The 21,680-nt window shown below is 42.8% G+C and overlaps 1 protein-coding gene across 1 annotated transcript; it reads left to right on the top strand.

Moving 5' to 3' along the window:
- The first annotated feature begins 439 nt into the window (after positions 1-439).
- On the top strand, positions 440-21,569 carry kdm2ab (lysine (K)-specific demethylase 2Ab). Its single transcript, XM_052069216.1, has 23 exons — positions 440-666; positions 1,044-1,084; positions 3,801-3,939; positions 4,713-4,791; positions 4,878-4,924; positions 5,048-5,226; positions 5,339-5,445; positions 5,548-5,641; positions 7,929-8,082; positions 8,721-8,836; positions 9,169-9,295; positions 9,382-9,656; positions 9,782-9,859; positions 10,068-10,328; positions 10,440-10,568; positions 10,677-10,763; positions 10,838-11,074; positions 11,212-11,241; positions 11,320-12,296; positions 12,427-12,590; positions 19,423-19,569; positions 20,132-20,347; positions 20,442-21,569. The coding sequence occupies exons 2-23, from the start codon at positions 1,049-1,051 to the stop codon at positions 20,621-20,623; spliced, it is 3,861 nt and encodes a 1,286-aa protein (XP_051925176.1). The 5' UTR covers positions 440-666; positions 1,044-1,048; the 3' UTR covers positions 20,624-21,569.
- Positions 21,570-21,680: the final 111 nt, after the last annotated feature.

Raw genomic sequence — 21,680 nt, 5'->3', positions numbered from 1 at the left:
AATTGAAAGATGATGTTTTTTTTTTCTTTCTCCTTTCTTCTTTCTACATACATTCTTGCTGCTGGAGGCTGTAAATTTCCCCTGTGTGGGACGAATAAAGGATATCTTATCTTATCTTATCTTTTTATCTTAGTTGACCAGTCCAAGTAATTACACTGAGAAACGCTACTGTATGGAGCAAACCGATGTACAAATCAAACGCGGCAATATGTTAACGTATTCTAATCTTGCTACAATAGTACAGGCCACGTCCAATGGGAGGGCTTCTATGCAAATATATCCAAGTTGTGTTGTAAGTAGGGGGTGTCGTAAATGTGTTTCTCTCTCTCTCTCTCTCTCTCTCTCTCTCTCTCTCTCTCTCTCTCTCTCTCTCTCTCTCTCTCTCTCTCTCTCTCTCTCCCCCTCCCTCCCTCCCTCCCTCCCTCCCTCCCTTCTCCCGCCCGCCCTCTCTCCTGTAGGTTCGTGAATATGTGTGTTGTTTGACCAGCTGAAAATGGCGGCTCGGATCTTCGACTCCGTCTAACTTTATGGCATAATAACAAACATAAAGATACATCTGTGCTTCGACCTCGTAACATGGGGACGAACTTATTTGAGAAGCTTCCCACGCTCATCTTGTGAAACGTCACTTGGGCTGCTGCGACTAAACGGCGTCCCTACGTAGAGGTAAATGCTTGGAAAGCTCACAACTGCCGATGCTAACATCGACTAGGTAGCTAGCGCCAGTTATCAAAGACATTGGAACTGGGCTAGCCTACAGCGCCCTGTAATTAATTATAAACACTTAAACACAATCGCTTGTTATAATTTTAAGTACTTCCATTTAGTAGACACTCGTCGATAGTAATAGACGCGACCTAATTGTATTTTTAATCCTTTTTTGGGTCGAAAAACTAGCTATAGCTTCCTGTCATCACTGTTGGCTAATGCTGAGATGTTTAGCTAGCTTTACCACCGAGGAGAAGTCGTGTCAAAAAAGAGCCACAACATTGGAGTGCAATGGACATTTTTTTCTTTTACGCTTCTCTTTGCCTGTTGTTTAGAGACCATGGAGGATCCTCATACGCGATACAGCAAACGCCTGGTAAGTAAACTCCTTCCTGACTTACATCGCCAAAAGCAGCCTATCGTGATTCGTTATACATTTGAACAAGTTTAGGATCGCTTACAATGTAGGATTAATGTATTTCGTTTGATTCGTGGGCCATTTGATGCTGCGGCTCTGGTCGAGCTCTTGTTTGTTCAGGCGTGCGTTGTAAAACGGGAGCGCTGAGTGTGTCTGAACGACTCCAGGTTCAAAAGAGGGTCAAGTTCATTGTCTTGACCTGACAGTGTTGCGAAGAGCTGCTTCACTATCTGCTTCTTTTCTGATCTCGGAACTGTTATCTATTGTTTGATTGTATTAAATTATCATTTGGATAAAGGGACCCCAATTGGGAGAATTTATGTTTGGAGTTGTCATTTTTAAATCCAACAGCATTTATTGATAACACTCTCCAATGTTAGCACTGAATGCCCACTGCATTTGTGTGGGGGGGGGGGGGGAGAATGTAAATAAAACACGTACCATATTATTGGGCCATTGTATAAACAATAACACATTTTTATTTGTGTACAGCTTTGACACCCTCAGTTTAAATTAATAGCAGTACAGTTTACTTCCATCCAGAGAGGAATGGGGGTGGGGATATCTTATCGTGTTTTTTAGAGCCTGATCCATCTGTCTACCCAACCAGTGTTGCATGTGGTGAGTGGCAAGGGGGGGGGGGGGATTCAAGGGGGGCAATGTGTGGAAGATTAACCCCTGTTCTATTGTGGTGCTGTATTGTTTGGGACCCTCATGAACTGGAATGGTGTTCTAATTTAATTTATCCTTTCTGTTTCTGGCACTATATTATGAAGACATTGTTTTATTAGATTGTCGCAATTGTATTGTAATTGTATTGTATCAGTTCTTGCAAGCAGGTGTCGTTGTGATTCAAGAAGCGTTTTCTTTGAGAAAACAGTATAAATAAATAAAAAAACTCTCAAGCACATCATCAAGACAAATTGTAGGTTTAAGGCTGCCCACGTGTCTGCCCATCTTTGTCGTAATACCAAAATATCTTCAGTGATTTAAAGTGAAGGTTAAGCGAGCTATATTACAAAGAGAAATTCTGTCGGCACTCTCTAGGGTTATGATATTAATGGATTTTAAATTGTTGTGATTCTTATTTATTTTATTTTTTTAAAGAAAATGATACCCTTTTTTTGGTAATATGGGATATTTATCTGGCCCAATTTTCTTTAAACATCACGGTTTGTATTGTGTTACACCAAAACTGCTTTGGGGTACCCTTGAAAGCAAATAAGCACGAGCAATGCACTGCACATTATACTCTACACAAAAACAGTTACCAGTAATTGTTTTAAAAATATATATTTATTAAATAGGTTTATAAAAATGTCAATATTGACTGATATAAAATACTTAATAGGCGCATTATGTTTAAAAAGTTGTTTATTTAATCCGTAATTTGACCATTTTACAGTAATTACTTATTTATCATGGGGGTTATGCTCCAAAAAGAACCAGTGATAAGTGAAATCCGCAAAATAGTCACCTTCATTTTTTTTACAATTTATTCATATAAGATACAGTACTGTATTAAATGAAACCAAGAATAAACCTTTTTTTTTCAGGCCCAAACATTAATATGTGTGTGTGTGCGTGTATGTGTAAAAATAAATAAATAAAATAAATAAGTGTGTGTATGTTTTCAATGATATTGTGGTTTTTGTCATGGAGAAAATTTGGCAAGCGGTACAGCAATGAGGCGCGGTGACTATTGACATTCGTCTACAGTCCCTAAGGCAATCAGGGTGGAGAAAACAACACACTGTAAAAAAGAAAACAGAAAACTGCACAAAAAAAATCTTTGAAACAGCATCAGCAGCTGTGAAAGATGAACTGTGTTATAGCGAGGGATTACTGTATTAGATTTTATTTTCTTCATTGATTGACTTAAAATAAAATTACCTAAATTCGGCCTTTTTTGGGGGGTCATTATTTTCAATAGTTTAAAAAAATCAATAAATATTGATGTCCACCAATATGAAATCCTTGTATTGTGATATACTTTTCAGTCATATCACATACTCTTAACTGAGTGAAAATCTGAACCTTTACACAAGTCCAATTACAATTTGCACGTGCACCCCTAAATTTTCTATTTGCACCTCTAAAATTTCAGGACAGGAGTCACTTTGCTACTATTTATTTAAAAAAACACTTGGTATGGAACCCTGATTAAAAAATGTTTTAACTCACAAACGGCAGATGAACAACCGTGAGCCAAGCAAAAACAGTCTGCATACTTTGAAACCTCTTGTATGAAATTAATTGATAGATGAAAACAGACGACATTTTCACGATAACTATATTTAGTTTTATAAACATCGAATGCACTTTTAATTTGGAAAAACACTAGTTTTTATTTTATAGATCAGCTGAAAAGTGAGCTTGGAGCCTCTGAAACATCTAACTTTATGGCATAATAATAAACTCAACTGCACATTATTGCATTGGCCACGTAACATGGGGCACAAACTTATCTGAAAAGCTTCCGACACTCATCTTGTGAAACGTCACTCTGGCCGCTGCGACTCAATGGCATCTAAGTCTGGCGTCAATTTTAGCTGTCGCTATTTCATTAGTTTCCGCTAACTATAATACTGTTGCTCTCACTCGTGTTTTTTGTTGTTGTTTTTTTTAAATGAGGACTCAAATGCTCAGATTGATTTTCCTTCTCTATCACCAGCGTACTGGTACGCGTCGGCGGTACCAGGATGACGGAATCTCTGATGATGAAATCGAAGGGAGACGCATGTTTGACCTAGATGAGAAGTTGCAGTGCAGCAGGTTTGGATCTCAATTGGTTAAACACATGGAAGGAAAAGGTGAGCTCTCAACGTTTACATCTATGGACAAGTTAGGCTAGAAAAGATTATTTGCATTTATGTTCTGAAATTTACATCATATTGCACAAATGCACACTCTATTAGCAGCATTCCACCAAGAAGCGTTGGTCAACCTATGAGTTGTATTTTGACTCCTAACGTATGTAGAGATGCTAATTGCCTCGGTCGCGCAACGTTAATATTAAAAATGCAAGCTATCACAATGAGTTTTAAAAACCCCCAGATGTATTTGGAAAGTTTCTTTGCAATGGTGGAAAAGCTAAGTGATGCTTCAACACAAACGCCGATGCCCAAGAAGAAAAAGAAAGATGCATTTCACAGACAATATGGGAAGACATACTTGAAATACGAATTGATTGCGACAAGATATTTTCATGACAATCAGGAACTACTCGAATAAAATTTGGGTTTTTAGTGTACTTATTTGACTAGTTTTAGCTGGGCAACTGTAGAGAAAGGTGAGCACAGTTTAATATCTGGCAGGCTCTTAGCCATTTTTGGAGCTATAACTTATGCGCAAACAGGCGAGCCCTCATAAAGAGCAATCACACCAAAAGGCTCCACAACAGAGGGCATAGAATGCACACACTCTTGGTTGGTGTGAGTTTACAAGCAATTCAATCATGTTTGCAAAAATCTATGATTTACTGTTGCCTATACATGTCAGACAAGACACTCCATATACAGTTGGTATCTTGTTCAAAGGTGGTTAAGACTAATTTGTTGTTTTTTTTGTTGATATTTTTCCAAAGATTTCACATTTGAATACATCCAACGAGGAGGGTTGAGGGATCCCATCATCTTTGAGAAAGATGAAGGCCTTGGGATACAGTTAGTCTCTTCATTACATCACATTTAAGCACATGTTAATCATTTACATGTGAAATTAAAACTTCATTTTACACTTACTCTTGCAGAATGCCAGACTCTGATTTCAGCGTGAGTGATGTGAAGGTGTTTGTTGGTAAGATTCTGTTCATTCTCCATCACTAAACAGCCTCTGCTGAATATTAAGCTCAAGAAATATACAGTACACATAATCTAACTTGTCTCCTTTTTAACTGAACTGCTGTGTATTTTATCACAGGCAGTCGCCGCATCGTTGATGTGATGGATGTGAACACCCAGAAGGGAATCGAGATGTCAATGGCACAGTGGCGGCGCTACTATGAGACGCCTCCTTCCGAAAGAGAGAAACTTTATAATGTTATCAGTTTGGAGTTTAGCCACACCAGATTGGAGAACCTGGTCCAACGACCGTCTTCAGTAAGAACACACTGACCTTTTTGCCATATGGTTTTACATTACATACAGGAAGCACCCTTCGAGAGAAACTAAAGTATTTTATGCTGATGGTACTTGCCATTGCTTATTTCAGGTGGATCTAATTGACTGGGTGGACAACATGTGGCCTCGCCACCTCAAGGAGAGGCAGAGGGACTCTACAAATGCCATCATTGACATGCAGTATCCCAAAGTACAGAAGTACGTTGATCCAAATCGTCAGGGGAAAAGAACATAGTTGCAACAACATTTGCAATGAACCCCCTTTTTACAAATGTTTTATCCGTATCTCACTTGTTACAGGTACTGTCTGATGAGTGTGCAGGGCTGCTTCACAGATTTCCATATTGACTTTGGAGGCACTTCAGTCTGGTACCATATACTCCGAGGGGGAAAGGTTAGTGCGCCGGGCTAAAACCATGAATCGAGTAACTGCATTACAAAAAAAGTTGAAGCAATCCAATAACACGATTACAAAAAAAGTTGAAGCAAAATGTCTGCCTCAAATCTTCACAGGTAATATTTGTCTACAAAAGACGAGAGACTATCCAAAGTTTGGCGATCTTATCACGCTTAGAAAAAAAGATGATAAAGTGTAATATGTCTACCGCAAAGCACTGCAAGCATGTCTACGATTGCCAACACAAGTCACCGTATCACTGCTAGTTAGAATGTGTTGAAATGCTCCAGCAATGCTAGTCAGATTGACAGAGCTCTGTCTCAGTGAGCTTTCAATGGCTCTGAATAAAGAGAATAAATTAAAGAAACGCTTCACATTCAGACGCAAGCTTCTGTGACTACAACTGTGACACTCAGGCACTCAAAGCGCAAACCAGAGCTGACACGCATGTCACACATCTTTCGACGCCTCGTCTTTTATAGCCCCACACATTCAAAGTCAGATAATATGCTGTAGAACGTGAAGATTGTGACCCCAAGTGCACAAAAATAATACAGAGAGTCCTACATTGAGACTTTTTGAGTCGCAGGCCATCATAAGTGATCTTGGCATCTTAATCCTATATCCCTCTTCCTCAACTGGCGGACCGCGATCCACGACCGGACCGCCGACCTCCTCTGTCCAGACCTCCTCTGTCCGGACCCTCGGCAAATTGTATAATATAATTTATAAATTGATTTTTACGTTAAACATTTTATATTTGTGGACTATAATCTGTGCATTACCGCAATCGCTTGTTAAAATTATCCGTTGTATTCTTTGCGTGCACTAACAGAAGTAATGCAGAGGACCGCGGCAGCGCGACTTTGTGTGTATAATGTTTGACTCACTCGAGACCCTGCCTGAGCAGGGCATGTCGGCGATAACGATGCGCTGATTGGCTCCTCTGAATTCAAGGTGTGTCCATACATAAGCGTAGGCATATACGATGCGCTGATTGGCTCCTCTGAACTTAAGGTGTGTCCATACATAAGCGTCAGGCATTCAAAATGGATGATTGTGTCAGGAAACAGACTCATGCGCGACGCCACAGTGTGCTCACGGCTTCTGGCCAGGAGAGCCGCACACAGACAATTAGACAAAACGAATCGTGGGAGGTTTCGATTGTGTGCAGTTCTGCTGCCGTCTACTTTGCAGCTGTTTAATAGCAGAACACCGCAACATGGTAAATGAACATCCCAATGGCGTCCTCAAATAATATTTGCATGCCTTAGACATTGCATTCACCTATAGTGGAAGAAAAGCACTTCACATTCCTGTGATCCCTTGTGTCAGTATTTAAAATGGTTCTTAACTCCTCTTCTGATATATTTTTTTAAGTGATTTCAGAAGGGATGTGAAAAGGGGAATTGTACAAATGAAAAAGATATTTTTGTTTTTATGTTTAGTATTTATTTTGGTAAAATTAGTATTTTGTTTTGTTTTTGTCAAATTAATGGGAAAATTACAACTACTGTTTAACAAAGTTAAAATAAAAATGTCTTATTTCCCTAAAAGGGCTATTTCTATTATTAAGCAGGCACAACTTAACAAAATAAGAGTTCATGTGCCTCAACACAATACCCCTCATTATTTGCTGTGTACTGGCAAAGTGAATAATTGTTATTTTCATTGCCCCATTATTGGTTGGTTGTGAGGAGTGTTGATTTGTATAAGCTTAGCTTGACCATACTAAATGGGCATATTGCCCTGCTCCCCATGACCGCTGTGCATGGGACCGGACCTTGGTCTTATTAAAAAAAAAAGTGGACCGACAGCATTTCTAGTTGAGGACCACTGTCCTATATTATAGAAGCATTTAAGAAAATATGTGTGTATGTGTCATTTTCTCACCTCCTTCACTCTCAGTAAGAAATCTAACAGAATATTTAACATTTGACATGTTCTGGCCTAACTTGTGCAGGCCATTCCTTTTGGAAGGATTTAACCCGACTTGCAATGTCAGTGTAGCATAAGTGAACACCGAGGCCCCAAGCCACTGAGGAACTCTGAATACCAGCACCTTATGTGTCATGTAAATATTGCGTTGGTATTGTTTAATTATGCAAAATCACCTTTTCTCTCATTCATCAGTGGAACAAATAGTATAATACTTGATTTCTAAAAATATTCGATTTCTGCTGCCCTGCCCAGTGGGCTTTTTGTCGTGCCGGTATTTTGTACTATATAAATCAGCATGTATTGTATTGTCCTGTTGTGACGTGTTTACACATGTCTTCTGCAGGTGTTCTGGTTGATTCCACCCACCCCTCAGAACCTGGAGATGTATGAGAACTGGGTTTTATCTGGAAAACAGGGAGATATCTTCCTGGGCGACAAGTGTCACGACTGCCAGAGGATAGAGCTCAAGCAGGGCAACACCTTCATGATTCCCTCAGGTCTGTCACCAATAAATACACTGACTCTGCAGTACAGTGTAAAGCAGGGGTATCCCAACCTTTTTTGACCAATGATCTACTTTTCAAGCAACCAACCTCCCATGTTCGACCCCTTACCACACACCGGCACTCCACGATGACTATCGGCCATTATGGGCCCTAACATGAACGAAACTAAAAAATAGAGTCGATACAAGAGTTTGTGAAAAGAAAAGCACTGACTATCTTATTAGAGACTTGACGCAGAGGCATGAGACGCACTTTTGTAAACATCTTAAGTGCAGGAACATCATAGTCGTACTTTGAAGTAACTTTACCTGTTACAAGAACTTAATTTGAGCCTGAGAGGGTCTCCTGGCACCCCAGATTCCCATTCTTTGCCAGTGCCATTGGTGAATTGCAGATCAAACAAGTGAAACTGACAGTACACACTGCACCATAAGCATCCTAACACAAAAATATGTAATATTACCACACACACAGAGATACCCCCTTCTCCCCCCAAATTTCAGTCTTTCACCCATCGCAATCAATGCAATCTCTGGATCAGTTCGCGGGCTACTGGTCGATCGCGATCAACTGGTTGGGCACCCCTGGTGTAAAGAATGTATGTTACCATCATGTATGGGTCATTGCAGGTTGGATCCATGCGGTGTACACACCTGAGGACACCCTGGTGTTTGGGGGGAATTTCCTTCACAGCTTTAATATTCCCATGCAGCTCAACATCTACAGCATTGAAGATCGCACACGGGTGAGCAACGTGATCTTTAACTCTACAACACATTGTCACACAGCTTTATTTGGCGCCAGGAGGTTGTGAACATGTTCAAAATTGGCTCGCAACAAGAAAAACGGTTTGCTGTCATTAAAAAGGTATCCAACCTTTTACATTTAATGAACCCTAGCGAAAAAAAACATTCTCTACATCCGCAAACACTCGCTAGCATTCACTGCTCTCGGACCTTTATGCTCCTGCTGCTCCTCCATACCTGCTTCCCCCCCCCCCCCCCCCCATAGCATGGTGGATCTTTTACTCCCGGAAATTTGGTATTTTTCTCATGTAGTTTGGTCTGTTCTTTTTAGGTCCCAGCCAAGTTTCGCTATCCATTTTACTATGAGATGTGCTGGTATGTTCTGGAGAGATACCTGTACTGCCTGACAAACGTCTCCCACCTTACCCCTGAGTTCCAAAAATACTCCCTTGGAATAGGTTGGCATTCTTAACACAAGCCTTAAAAGTTGCTCCTGCAAGATCTTGTCTATTTGATACTTACAGTAAGCTCTGTCTCTTTAAAGGCCTGACTCAGGCGGACCTTGGAACCGATGACAAAATGGGCAACGGTACCTCCAATGTCGTCGACAGAGATGTTGAAGTAAAGTCGAAGGAATGTGAAGATGAAGATGTCCAAACAGAAGAGGACAACAAAGTTATCAAACCACAGCACACATTGACACCCTTTGAGCTTGAAGGGTTGTGGAATCTTGTGGGGAAGTTGGAGGAATTGCCTGCGAACAAAAAGTGTGTCCCTTCAGGGATCGAGAATGCTGCAGCTTTATTAGAAGACATGAGGGTGGGTATTTAGCTTAGGTCACCCGATAACGACATACAAAACTGAATTTACAAGAGTCTCAATAGCTTCATCTTTATGGTAAGCCAGATCAGAGTGACATTTCCTTCACTCTTGTTCATGTGTAGGCTGTTTTGAAAGAGCATGCTACGGATATCCCTAAGCTGTCCTATACTGGAGAACCCATTGTCAAGTGGCCCAAAAGAGTAAGTAGAATGATTTCCCAGTTACACAAAAGCAATCCACAATTCTATCTTGACAATATGATGCTTGTATTTAGGACTAAAATACAATAATCTGTCTAAAATTGTAATTGCACCAACCTCAATTCAACTCCGTATGTATGTGTGTATGCGTGTGTGTTTGCCCCACCAAAAAATTCAGTTGACGGTTCTTTCGCTTTCTTTTATTTAGCCATCATGGTACCGACCCCCATCACCTCCACCAGCGCCACTTCACCGTCCCCGCTTGGCCCCTCCCCTACACAAACCACTGGGCCAGAGATCCCACAAACGTTCACGGCTCTCTGCTTTGAGGCGTCGGCGAGTGCGGTGCAAGACTTGTGCTGGCTGCTGTAGGAAAGAGTGCGGTGACTGCCAGTTCTGTCTGGACATGAGGAAGTTTGGCGGGCCTGGAAGAATGAAGAAGGGCTGCATCATGAGACAGTGTCTCATGGTGAGTATGTCTCTGTGAAGGGCCTGATATATATATTTTTGGGGGAATAAAAAATGTGTGGGTGTGTCAAAATGTGCATGTGCTCAAACCAAACATTTCTTATCTCTGTAGCCTGCTTTGCCAAATACCGCCCGATGTGCCATCTGTGAAGAAGGGGAAGCAGAAGAATCTGATCCAAGCACTCACACACTCATGGAGTGCTCCGTTTGTTCACGAATCACCCATCGGCGTTGCATGAAGGTGAGTGCTTTAAACAAAGTAAATAATTTTCCAAGAGTTAATTTTTAAAAAAATATACCTTACCCCACCCCCGATGGATGCTTGAACCTCTCAATGGCTTTTTCTAAGGATCCTGGCGAGGGGAAAATTAATACAGATTTGCCGAGCCTTTGGGAATGTCCCAGGTGTTATCACAGCAAAGGTTCAGAGTCAGAGGTATGCGTTCATATTTTTCTTCCTAACCAATAACTCTCTTTACAATAACATGGTCAATCTTTTCCTGACGCAAGTCTTCCAGTGAAGGGGAAAGTGACGAGTCAGGGAGCTCAACGTCCTTCCCTCCGTCCAAATTTGGCCATCGGGAAGGTGTCGGCATAGGTGAAGGTGTGATGCGGGGCCGACGTGGCAGACCCACATTAAGACCCACAGCTCGACCCACAGCCCCACCACCCTCTCAGAAATTGCTACTGCAACATCGGCAGAATCGCAAAAGAGCGAGTCTACTGGAGCTTCGACTTAAGAAAAGGGTAAGCAATCGTTACATCCACAAAAATATGTTGCTGCCTTTGTATGCAATTACTGAAAAGTGGCAGGAATGTAATCATATGTTTTATGTAATGTGCGAATAATGCTGTCTTATTTTTGTTCCTTTTTTTAATGGTAGATAAAACTAGAACGCAGCAGAATTCTTGCAGTAAGTTCAACTCTTATGTGTGCAATAAACTTGTATGTAAAGTCATTTGTGTTGAAACGTATTTATTTTCATTTGTAGCAACGGCAAGCAATGGAGCGCGCCAGGTTACAGTCCCGCCTACGCTCTCCAGTGAGCACACTATCTCAGGGAAGAGGTCGGGGCACCTCCTGGCCAAGTGGCACCCTTCATGGCACCTCTTCTAGGGTCACTGGGTCACTCCAGCAACAGTCTTCTTCCAGTTTTACCTTTGAACCCAAGGGAGAGCCCCGCAGAGGGCATGGGAGAGGGGTGAGGCTGCGTGGAGGAGGTGCGGGTAGAGGAATTGCAGGTAGTAGGTACCATCAGGGGTTAGAAGTCGAGTGTGAAGACGGTAGCAGTAGCAGCGCTCACAGCAGCTCTGATGATGAAGAAGTGGAGAGGGCACAAAATGGCAGGCTGGTCGGCAATAAAGAGAACCGGCCAGAGTCGAGACAAGGTGGACAAGCAGCCAAAGACGGAGGCGAGGAAGAGCGGCGAGACGACAACCAAAATGGTGGAGAAGATGGCGATGAGATGGAGCGGCGCACTGATGGTTCATTTGTTAAAGTGACACTCCAAAGGCCAACCAATGACAAGCAGGAGCCTTCAGCAATTGTTCCCAAACTAGAGGCAATCACCCCTCAATTTGCTGTAACGGCAAAACACAACCACAACAAAACCCTCATCAGACCCCCTATCAGAAATCCAAATAAACATTCCAACAGTCATGTGCCAGCAAATCCCCGCAGTGGACCCACGTGCACATCCCACCGCATGGAGGGGCACAATGTCGCCAAAAGAAAAAAGTCAAGCGGTGGGGCAAAGCTGAGCAATGGTGCCTCCTCGTCTTGCTCCTCTGAGCTTCCACACCATCGCGTCCCTTTGTCTGCCCTGCAGGAGGAAGGCAGTGAAGCTGATAGGGAGGGCAGTGGGAGTGGGCCAGACTGCGAGAGGGAAGTGTGGGTGTCTGTCTTCCGATACTTAAGTCGAGCAGATCTCTGTGTATGTATGGTAGTCTGCAAGAACTGGTACAAATGGTAAGTGTTTGACATTTTATTTCATTGTATGTAAGAGTAATATTCACCCTCTGCTGTTAAGTGTAGCATACAATGTTGCTTGTTGTTCATAAATAATAATACTCTCTGGTTTATGTTTGCTCATGTGCAGGTGCCTCGACAAGCGGCTTTGGGCGCAGATCGACCTGAGCGTCAAACGCATCGTAACGCCTCAAGCGCTAACTGGCATCATAAAGAGACAACCTGCTTCGCTTGATCTTTCCTGGACCAACATCTCCAAAAAACAACTCAGCTGGCTTGTTGGCCGCCTCCCAGGTAATCACTTTTACATAACCAACAGGGACAGGCTCATATAGCAAGGTTTACGCTCCCCGTTCGCTGTGTCACCAGTGACGAGTTGAAATGGGGAATGACGCGGTAAATATTTTCCATATTCACCACTTTGGCAAAGGCCCAGTTTGTCCATCAAAATTGTCCTGGCAAAACCCACGTCAAAAGCCATTGCTGCAGTACAAAATGCAAATGTCCGTATGCAAATAATCCTCAAAATTTATTTGCTACCTGTTACACATTTCAGTAATAACACTAAAGGGGTGTTCACACGGCACACATTTGCTCCGGCGCTGCACCGATGTAGTTTGTTGGGATGTATTTTGCACCGCAGCAAATTGTGTGGAGCGTTCACACGTACAAAGCCGCTGAGCATGTCTGTACTGGCACAGCGATGGTGCAGCCCCACTTGCGTTCACGCGGCAGTTTCTACAGCGGAGCACAACGACAGAAAACAAATGAGCTGTCGTGTTGGTTCTTTTTAAAACGTATACACAACTCAAGCGACTACTGGACAAGCACGTCCTTCTCCTTCTCGGTCTCCGTGCCTTCTGCTCGAGAGTGACCGCCCCCGAAAACATAAATCAACGATGACTTCAATGACACTCAGAAAAGCAAATATGTAATGCGCCAAACAGAAAATCAAGAGAGGAAATCACAAAATAAATTCTATGGGGGGCAGGGGGTTGTGAACACACAACAAAGGAACAAACTACACAAACAACTCCAGACAGTCCAGTCTCCTACAAAAGGAAAGATGTTACCAGCCAAGTCTTGTGTCGTTATTAAACAAACACATGACGGATGTCCGACAGAGCACGAAAGCAACGCATTTTCGCCGTACGTACGCTTCACAAGCATTTGCTCTGGAGCAAATTTAACCCAGTTGCGTTTGCACGTGCAAATTTACATCGGTGCTGCTTCGCAAACGAGCATTAGCTCCGGAGCAAATTTTTAAACCACCTCCCTGAGGTGGATCAAATTTGGTCCAGTGTAAGCCTTTTTCCGGGGCTACGCTGGAACTAATTTGCACGTGTGAACGCTCTACTGGGGCAGCCCCGTAGCACCGGACCAAATCTTGCCGTGTGAACACCCCTTCAGACAACATTGCTGGTTCAACAAAGTTAAAAAACACACACACACACACACACACACACACACACACACCACTTGTCAATCCGATGATGCAATGTACGGTATACATATGCCAGCGGCAGAGTGGCGACGGTTAGCAAGATATCCAGCCTGTTTGCTGGAACCCTGAATCGAAGAAAGCCCAAACCAACATCATTGCTCTTAAGTCGGGTAAACGGCCTTTGAATCCCCCCGTCCTGTGTTGGGAAAAAGAAACGAAGCAGGATGAGTGACTATTAAACATTGAAATGACCATTTAGTTGGGAGACAAGGCATCAAATCAAGTTTGACTGTTTATGTAAATTCCCCTGGCTTCGACACTTTGAACACAATAGTATGTTTTTCTGTTAAGTGCTGTAAACAAAGAAGAATAATTAAACGCTTTCATGAGAGCAAAGTCGGACAGTGTCGCTGAGGGATGATGTTCCAAAACACAAAAAATACTGAACAACACAGGTTGGTGTTTTCTACCCAGTTTACTTTTATTTCTTGTGTTGTCCTCACACATTTTCCCCATATAAAATCCCCTGATGTGCATAAACTAATCTTGTAATGCACACTGATTGATGTATTTTTGGTAGTAGATGATGTATGGCATACTGTATATTATATAATAATATTGCATGTGGCAAATGTAAGAGTTTACTATTACCTGTATGGAGATATTATATTGCACTGTCACAAAAGATGTCTGTTACAATTGTAGCATAAATTTGAAACATAAATGACTAATTCATAGCACACCTGCTTCACAGTGCCAAGGCCATGGGCTGAATTCCAGAGCGCAGCCTTTCTGTGTGGAGTTTGCATATTCTCACCATGCCTGGTGCCTGCGTTTGTTTTCTCTGATTACTCCGTTTTCCTCCCACATTACAAAAATATGCATGGTAGGTTAATGGTACACTCTAAATTGTCCTTGGGTGTGAGTGTGAATGGTTGTTTGTCTGTGTGTGCCCTGCGATTGGCTGCGAACCAGTTCAGAATGTACCCCGTCTACTGCCCATAGATGCCTGTCCAAAGCTGTTTTGGGCAGTAGGTGGGGTGCAATTTAGAGTATTCCATTAAACTACCATGGATGTTTTTGGAATGTGGGAGAAAACCGGAGGACTGGACCTCTGTGCTGTGCTAACCAGTTGGCCACCATGCCGCATGACTCAAACTTTCAATAAATAAACAAAATAACGCACCTTGTAAACCAGTAGTAGATACATTGAAGTGAATAAAAGTCCATCCGACGCTATTATGCACTTTCTCGACAGTGTTTTCTCTCTGTCCGACTCTCTCACCATCAAGGGTACTTGACCCAAACAGGGAAGTAATTGTTCACAAAATATTTTCGAAATAAATAATTTTGCCAGTCTTTAACAAAAAAAATAAATGAAACATAACCATAAAGGTTTATATGCAAATAAACACATATACATAAGACTCACAAAAAGATTCTCTATTTCCATTAAAAAAGCAGACAGATGGAGCGTGGTGATTGGTGAAAGAATCACAAGTCACTAGAATGGAGTGTTTTTTTTTTTAATGTTGGAGGACAAGGAGCTCCTTTTCCGCTCTGCTAGAAACAGCCCGTGTATTCACACCCCATGAATACCCACATGCAAGACACGCATCACATGTTTCCATATGTCGTGACGATTCCCCTGACGGATGAAAACCCACTTCAATCTGATTGGTCAGTTTGTTTTTCAAATTATCCCGCCATTCACCAGCAAACCGGGTGTCCCCTACGTCAGTACTGACCGAATGCCCACCTCTGAAAATCCTAATACCGGTACCTCAAAAGGCGGCCCCAGTCATCTCATTTGAGAGCAGTGACAAACAAAATCTTTAAAACAGCCAACTTTTATGAGAACCTTACTAAAGGAAGAATCGAGCGCCATGCCTCCAGAATTGCCCATTTAGAATGAGGTTGTTTTGCTAGTTGTCTTATCTATTTTTATGTGTTCTTTTTTATGTTTTTATTGTAAATGTTGTATAAAGTTGCTGACTTCGACTCGGGACGTTGTGAACCGGTGGTACAGAGTACAAAGACCTCCTCAATTCCACCAACACGCCTTCCTTGGAGGAAGCAGAGCCCGAGGACTCTGAGGTGGGCTCTCCTATCTCTGTGGCTGAAGTCACCGATGTGGTTAAAAAGCTCCTCGGTGGCAAGGCCCCAGGGGTGGATGAGATCCGCCCAGAGTTCCTCAAGGCTCTGGATGTTGTGGGGCTGTCCTGGTTGACACGCCTTTGCAACATCGCGTGGTCAACAGGGAGAGTGCCTCTGGATTGGCAGACCGGGGTGGTAGTCCCTCTTTTTAAAAAGGGGGACCGGAGGGTGTGTTCTAACTACAGAGGGATCACACTCCTCAGCCTCCCTGGTAAGGTCTATTCATGGGTGCTGGAGAGGAGGGTCCGTCAGGAAGTCGAGCCTCAGATTGAGGAGGAGCAGTGTGGTTTTCGTCCCGGCCGTGGAACAGTGGACCAGCTCTACACCCTTAGCAGGGTTCTCGAGGGTATGTGGGAATTCGCCCAACCAGTCTACATGTGTTTTGTGGACTTGGAGAAGGTGTTTGACCGTGTCCCTCGGGGAGCTCTGTGGGGGGTGCTTCGAGGGTATGGGGTACCAAACCCCCTGATACGGGCTGTTCGGTCACTATACCACCGATGTCAGAGTTTGGTTCGCATTGCCGGCAGTAAGTCGGAATCGTTTCCAGTAGGGGTAGGACTCCGCCAAGGCTGCCCTTTGTCACCGATTCTGTTCATAAACCTTTTATGGACAGAATTTCTAGGCGCAGCCGAAAGCGTTGAGGGGGTCCGTTTTGGGGGCCTCAGTCTTGCATCCCTGCTCTTTGCAGATGATGTGGTGCTGTTGGCTCCTTCAAACAGGGCTCTCCAACTCTCACTGGAGCGTTTCGCAGACGAGTGTGAAGCGGTTGGGATGAAGATCAGCAACTCCAAATTTGAAACCATGGTCCTCAGTCGAAAAAGGGTGGAGTGCCCCCTCCGGGTCGGGGAGGAGATCTTGCCCCAAGTGGAGGAGTTCAAGTATCTTGGGGTCTTGTTCACGAGTGGGGGCAGGAGGGGAGCGGGAGATCGACAGGCGGATCGGTGCAGCGTCTGCTGTGATGCGGACGTTGTATCGGTCTGTCGTGGTGAAGAAGGAGCTGAGCCAAAGGGCAAAGCTCTCAATTTACCGGTCGATCTACGTTCCAACCCTCATCTATGGTCACGAGCTATGGGTCGTGACCGAAAGAACGAGATCCCGGTTACAAGCGGCCGAAATGAGTTTTCTCCGCAGGGGGTCCGGGCTCTCCCTTAGAGATAAGGTGAGAAGCTCGGTCATCCGGGAGGGGCTCGGAGTCGAGCCGCTTCTCCTCCATATCGAGAGGAGCCAGATGAGGTGGCTTGGGCATCTGATTCGGATGCCTCCTGAGCGCCTCCCCGGTGAGGTGTTCCGGTCATGCCCCACCGGGAGAAGACCCCGAGGAAGACCCAGGACACGCTGGAGAGACTATGTCACCCAGCTTGCCTGGGAACGACTTGGGATCCCTCGGGGAGAGCTGGACGAAGTAGCTAGGGAGAGGGAAGTCTCGGCTTCCCTGCCAAAGCTGTTGCCCCCGCGACCCGGCCCCGGATAAGCGGTAGATGATGGATGGATGGATGTTGTATAAAGTGCTTTGTTACATCTGCATCTGTTGTGAAAGCTCTATATCAGACGTCACCAACGCGGTGCCCGCGGGCACCAGGTCGCCCGTAAGGACTAGATGAGTCGCCCGCAGGCCTGTTCTAAAAATAGATCAAATAGCAGCACTTACCAGTGAGCTGCCTCTATTTTTTATTTTTATTTTTTTTGCTATTGTTTAAATCAGACTTGCATGTAACTTACAAATGACAACATATATATAAAAACACTTAAAATTTAAAATGTTTTTTGTGTTTAATATAAATGAACTCTGACCTAGTATAGTTCATAGCGTTTGTTGCGCTCATACAAACAAGCTAGCAGACGCAACGAAACTGAGGAGAAGAGTTACCCCAAAAAATGGCAGAAAAAAGAAAGAAAACATATCATTTTCACGACGAATGGGAGGGAGAGTTTTTTTTTACCACTGTGAAAGGATCCTGCGTGTGTCTCATTTGCGGGGCAACTGTGGCGGTAGCAAAGCGGCACAATGTGGAGAGACATTTCACTACGTGTCACACAAGTTACCACGCTAACTACCCACCGGGCAGCGCACTGCGAGCAGAGAAAGCCCGTGAGTTAAAGGCTGCTTTGTGCAAACGGCAGTCTTTTTTCACTAGACCGGTTAAAAACTCCCAAAAAGCAACCGAAGCCTCGTTTAGAGCTACGCAATTCTTGATTAAGAAAAAGAAGGCATTTACAGACGGGGATGTTGTCAAAGAAGTAATGATGATGACCTTGCATTTTTAACGGACATTACTGGGAAACTGAACAGTTTGAACTGTGAGCTGCAAGGCAAAGGTAAGACTGTTGCCGATATGATAAGTGCTTTAAATGCATTTAAAGCTAAGATGAGCCTTTTCTCTGTGCATTTACAGAGAAAAAAAGTGCTGCACTTTCCCTCTGTGCAGATGGTGCTGAAAGACAATGCTTCTGCATCTGAGGCTTTTGACAAAGTTGCAGAAAAGTACTCTCAGGTTATAAACAGAGTTGGTCAAGAGTTTGAGAACAGGTTTTGTGACCTGGATCAGCTTGAGCCATGTGTGTCGTTCATTTCTAACCCTTTCATGAACGTGGACATATCATGTATTGCTGAGCAGTTAAGTGCAACATTCAGCCTGGATGCTGAACAGGTGGAGATTGAAATTGTAACACTGCAAAATGACCTCCACCTCAAAGCCCATCAGGCTGCACCAAACTTTTGGTGCCTTCTTGACACAGAAAAGTACAGTGGTGTATGCGCAGCAGCTATGAAGGTTGCAAGCCTGTTTGGTTCAACTTATCTTTGTGAATCAGCCTTTTCTGACATGAACTTAATCAAAAACAAACACAGAACACGCCTCACTGATGCACATCTGCTAGACTCACTCAGAGTTGCAGTGTCAAGTTACACACCAGAGTACAACACACTGGTTAACAGCATGCAATGCCAGGCTTCCCACTAATTGACATAGAAACAGATAACAGATTTGGTGTCCAGTTCAAAGTGTGACATGATTTATTTAAAAATTTGAGAGTTGATTTTTGTATTTTACATGAGTTATTATTTGTACAAACATGGTGCAAAGTAATTCATGATTTGTTAAAAAATGTTAGTGGCTAGCTAGTTAAAATGGGATATTGTGATTTCATAATACTGTTGTAGAAGTGATCATTTTCAAATGTTTGAAAAATATAAAAATAAAGTGTTGCATATTGATATTTATCTGTTTCTATATATTTGTTGTGAGAAATCATTAACATGATCAGTGTTTTCACAAAGATAAATATCATTAATTATTAATAATAACATAGAGTTAAAGGTAAATTGAGCAAATTGGCTATTTCTGGCAAATTATTTAAGTGTGTATCAAACTGGTAGCCCTTCACATTAATCAGTGCCCAAGAAGTAGCTCTTGGTTTCAAAAAGGTTGGTGACCCCTGCTCTATATAAATAAAGATGTATTTACATTTGGGTGTTCTTGTTAAATTAAAGTTAAATCAGCAAAGCGCTAATCTTTTGTTTTTCAGGTCTGAAGGATCTGATGTTGGCTGGTTGTTCCTGGACTTCCATTTCAGCACTCTGTTCCTCTGCTTGCCCTCTCCTCCGCACTCTGGATGTACGATATGCAGACGGGGTCAAGGATGCTCAGATCAGGGACTTGGTCACTCCTCCAGGTGCCTTTTTTCTGCTTTAATTCAATAGTACCTTGAGTTCTGAATGGGCCAACTTAAGAGGTTTTTTTTTTTTGTCATGAGCCCTTGCTTGGTCAATAATTTTGATTTATATTTATTTTATTGCTTCTTGTTGCGAACCCAAATTTGAATTAGAGCAAGATTCAGATTTGCTGCCACTTGAGTGATTCGAAAACAAAAAGGAGAGCAACATTGGCCGACTTTGCAGTTTATTGAACAGGATACAGTTGATAACTACAAAAAGTAAACATTTGCATAGAGCACAAACAAGATGCTAACACTAAACAAACCACGTGTTCTGGTAAATGGTCAACTGGAGCTAGAGTCAAAACTGGAGAAGACTCACTAGGCCACACCTGAAGACACATGAACATAATGTGACAGTTGTTTTTGTATACTCTTATTTTGAAATGATTTTTCTTGACTAAAAATGTAATGGAAAAACACTTCATCTCTCACTTTATGAGATAGTATATTCACTCTTAACTAGACATTTTGTGATTCTTGAAGCAACTGATGGATTTCCTTCTTGGTGGTGTTCTAGGCTGTGACAACCGCAGTCAGTTGAGGAACATGCAGTGCTTGCGACTTGGTGGCTTGGACATTAGTGACTCTACCCTGCGCCTGGTGATTCGCCACATGCCCCACTTGACGAAACTGGACCTTTCTCACTGCAACAGCCTGACAGACCACTCCATCAATCTGCTGACTGCGGTGGGTTCGTCCACCCGGAACACACTAACGGAACTCAACCTAGGAGGTGAGAGACAGATGGTTTAAAATGCAGAGCAAAGATTCTTAAACTCTTATTTGACCAGTTCTAATGATGATTTGTGTGTCTGTTTCTGTTTCAGGGAGCAGTAAACTCACAGACACATGTCTGATGTATCTCCGCCGCCTGTCCTGCATATCACTACTCGACCTGCGAGGCTGTAAAGGCGTCTCCCGCAAAGCGTGCGAGTCCTTTATCTCAGAGCTATCAGTCAACACGCTCTACTGCCTGTCGGACGAAAAACTGATTCAGAGAATATCCTAAAGCCGGATTCAAAAGTGATGCGGCAAAGCGAGGACATTCATGTAGACCTGTACCGCAGTGACGCAGGAGTGAGGACCTCATCAAGAGTGCTTGCCTCTGCTATTTACAATTTACCTAAAAAGAGACTCAGGAGTCCTTTTTTGTTGTTTTTGTCTTAACGTTTGAGCAGTGGGGAGAAAATGGTCGTCAATTCGCTGTTGTTAGACTACGTAAGCCCCAATAAATTTCAGCACCTTCAAGTTGAATCAGTCACTTTTTGCTTCCATTTTGGTGATGCCTTTTTGCTTCACTCGCAGCAGCTGTGGGTTTATATTCTTTTAAACTAAAGTCAAATTCTTACATACAATCTGAACCTCAATGTCTCCAGTTGTAAATTTGTTTACTTTGCAAGTATGCACGAACATAAGAACGATGAGTCTCATCAATACGGCAACGAGATCTTGCCCATCGAGGAGGGCAGCAGTGTTCCCCAAGAGTAGAGTAACAAGCCAAGGAGTAGGTGTCATCAATGGTGCATTTTAGACCACCATTAGACATCAGGTGCTATTATTTCCAAACTCTTCTTTGAATTTGTACAGAGAAATGTTAGGTAAACCCTTTCTCCCCAACTCTGATATATTTTTCTGGGATGACATTTTTTCACCGAATATTATGACGCACTTCATTGTAGAAATGTATAATTTGTTTATTTGAGGGAAGGGGTATAAATGGGGATAGGATGTATGTTTCTTTGCACCCATGTTACTTTTCCCTGATACAAACTCCTAGCAGAGACTGCTCTTGTGGCCTCATGTCTACAAATGAATATAGATATATATATGTATACAATACTTTTGTGTAAATGTTTTCCTCTTTTAGGTGTTCAAAACGGGGATCCTTGTAGCATTATAATTATTTCAGTTTTTTTTACTTTGTATTTTTCAACAAAAATTAAAAAGAAAAACAACGAATCTCACTGAGTACTGATGTTTTCCCCCATGTACCTGTATTACATTTCGTAAATAAATGCATTAACCAAAACTAATTACCCCATGCCAAAATAACTAAATTAGTTGAA

The sequence above is a fragment of the Hippocampus zosterae genome, chromosome 1 (assembly GCF_025434085.1).
Source record: "Hippocampus zosterae strain Florida chromosome 1, ASM2543408v3, whole genome shotgun sequence".
Taxonomy (NCBI): domain Eukaryota; kingdom Metazoa; phylum Chordata; class Actinopteri; order Syngnathiformes; family Syngnathidae; genus Hippocampus; species Hippocampus zosterae.
This window is presented reverse-complemented; position numbering and strand designations above follow the sequence as displayed.

Excerpts from the sequence above, each read along its gene's own strand:
- kdm2ab (XM_052069216.1), top strand. The coding sequence starts at position 1,049 with ATGGAGGATCCTCATACGCGATACAGCAAACGCCTG. Across the intron at positions 5,227-5,338 it reads TGGTCCAACGACCGTCTTCA|GTGGATCTAATTGACTGGGT; the intron begins GTAAGAACACAC and ends TGCTTATTTCAG. Across the intron at positions 12,297-12,426 it reads TGCAAGAACTGGTACAAATG|GTGCCTCGACAAGCGGCTTT; the intron begins GTAAGTGTTTGA and ends GCTCATGTGCAG.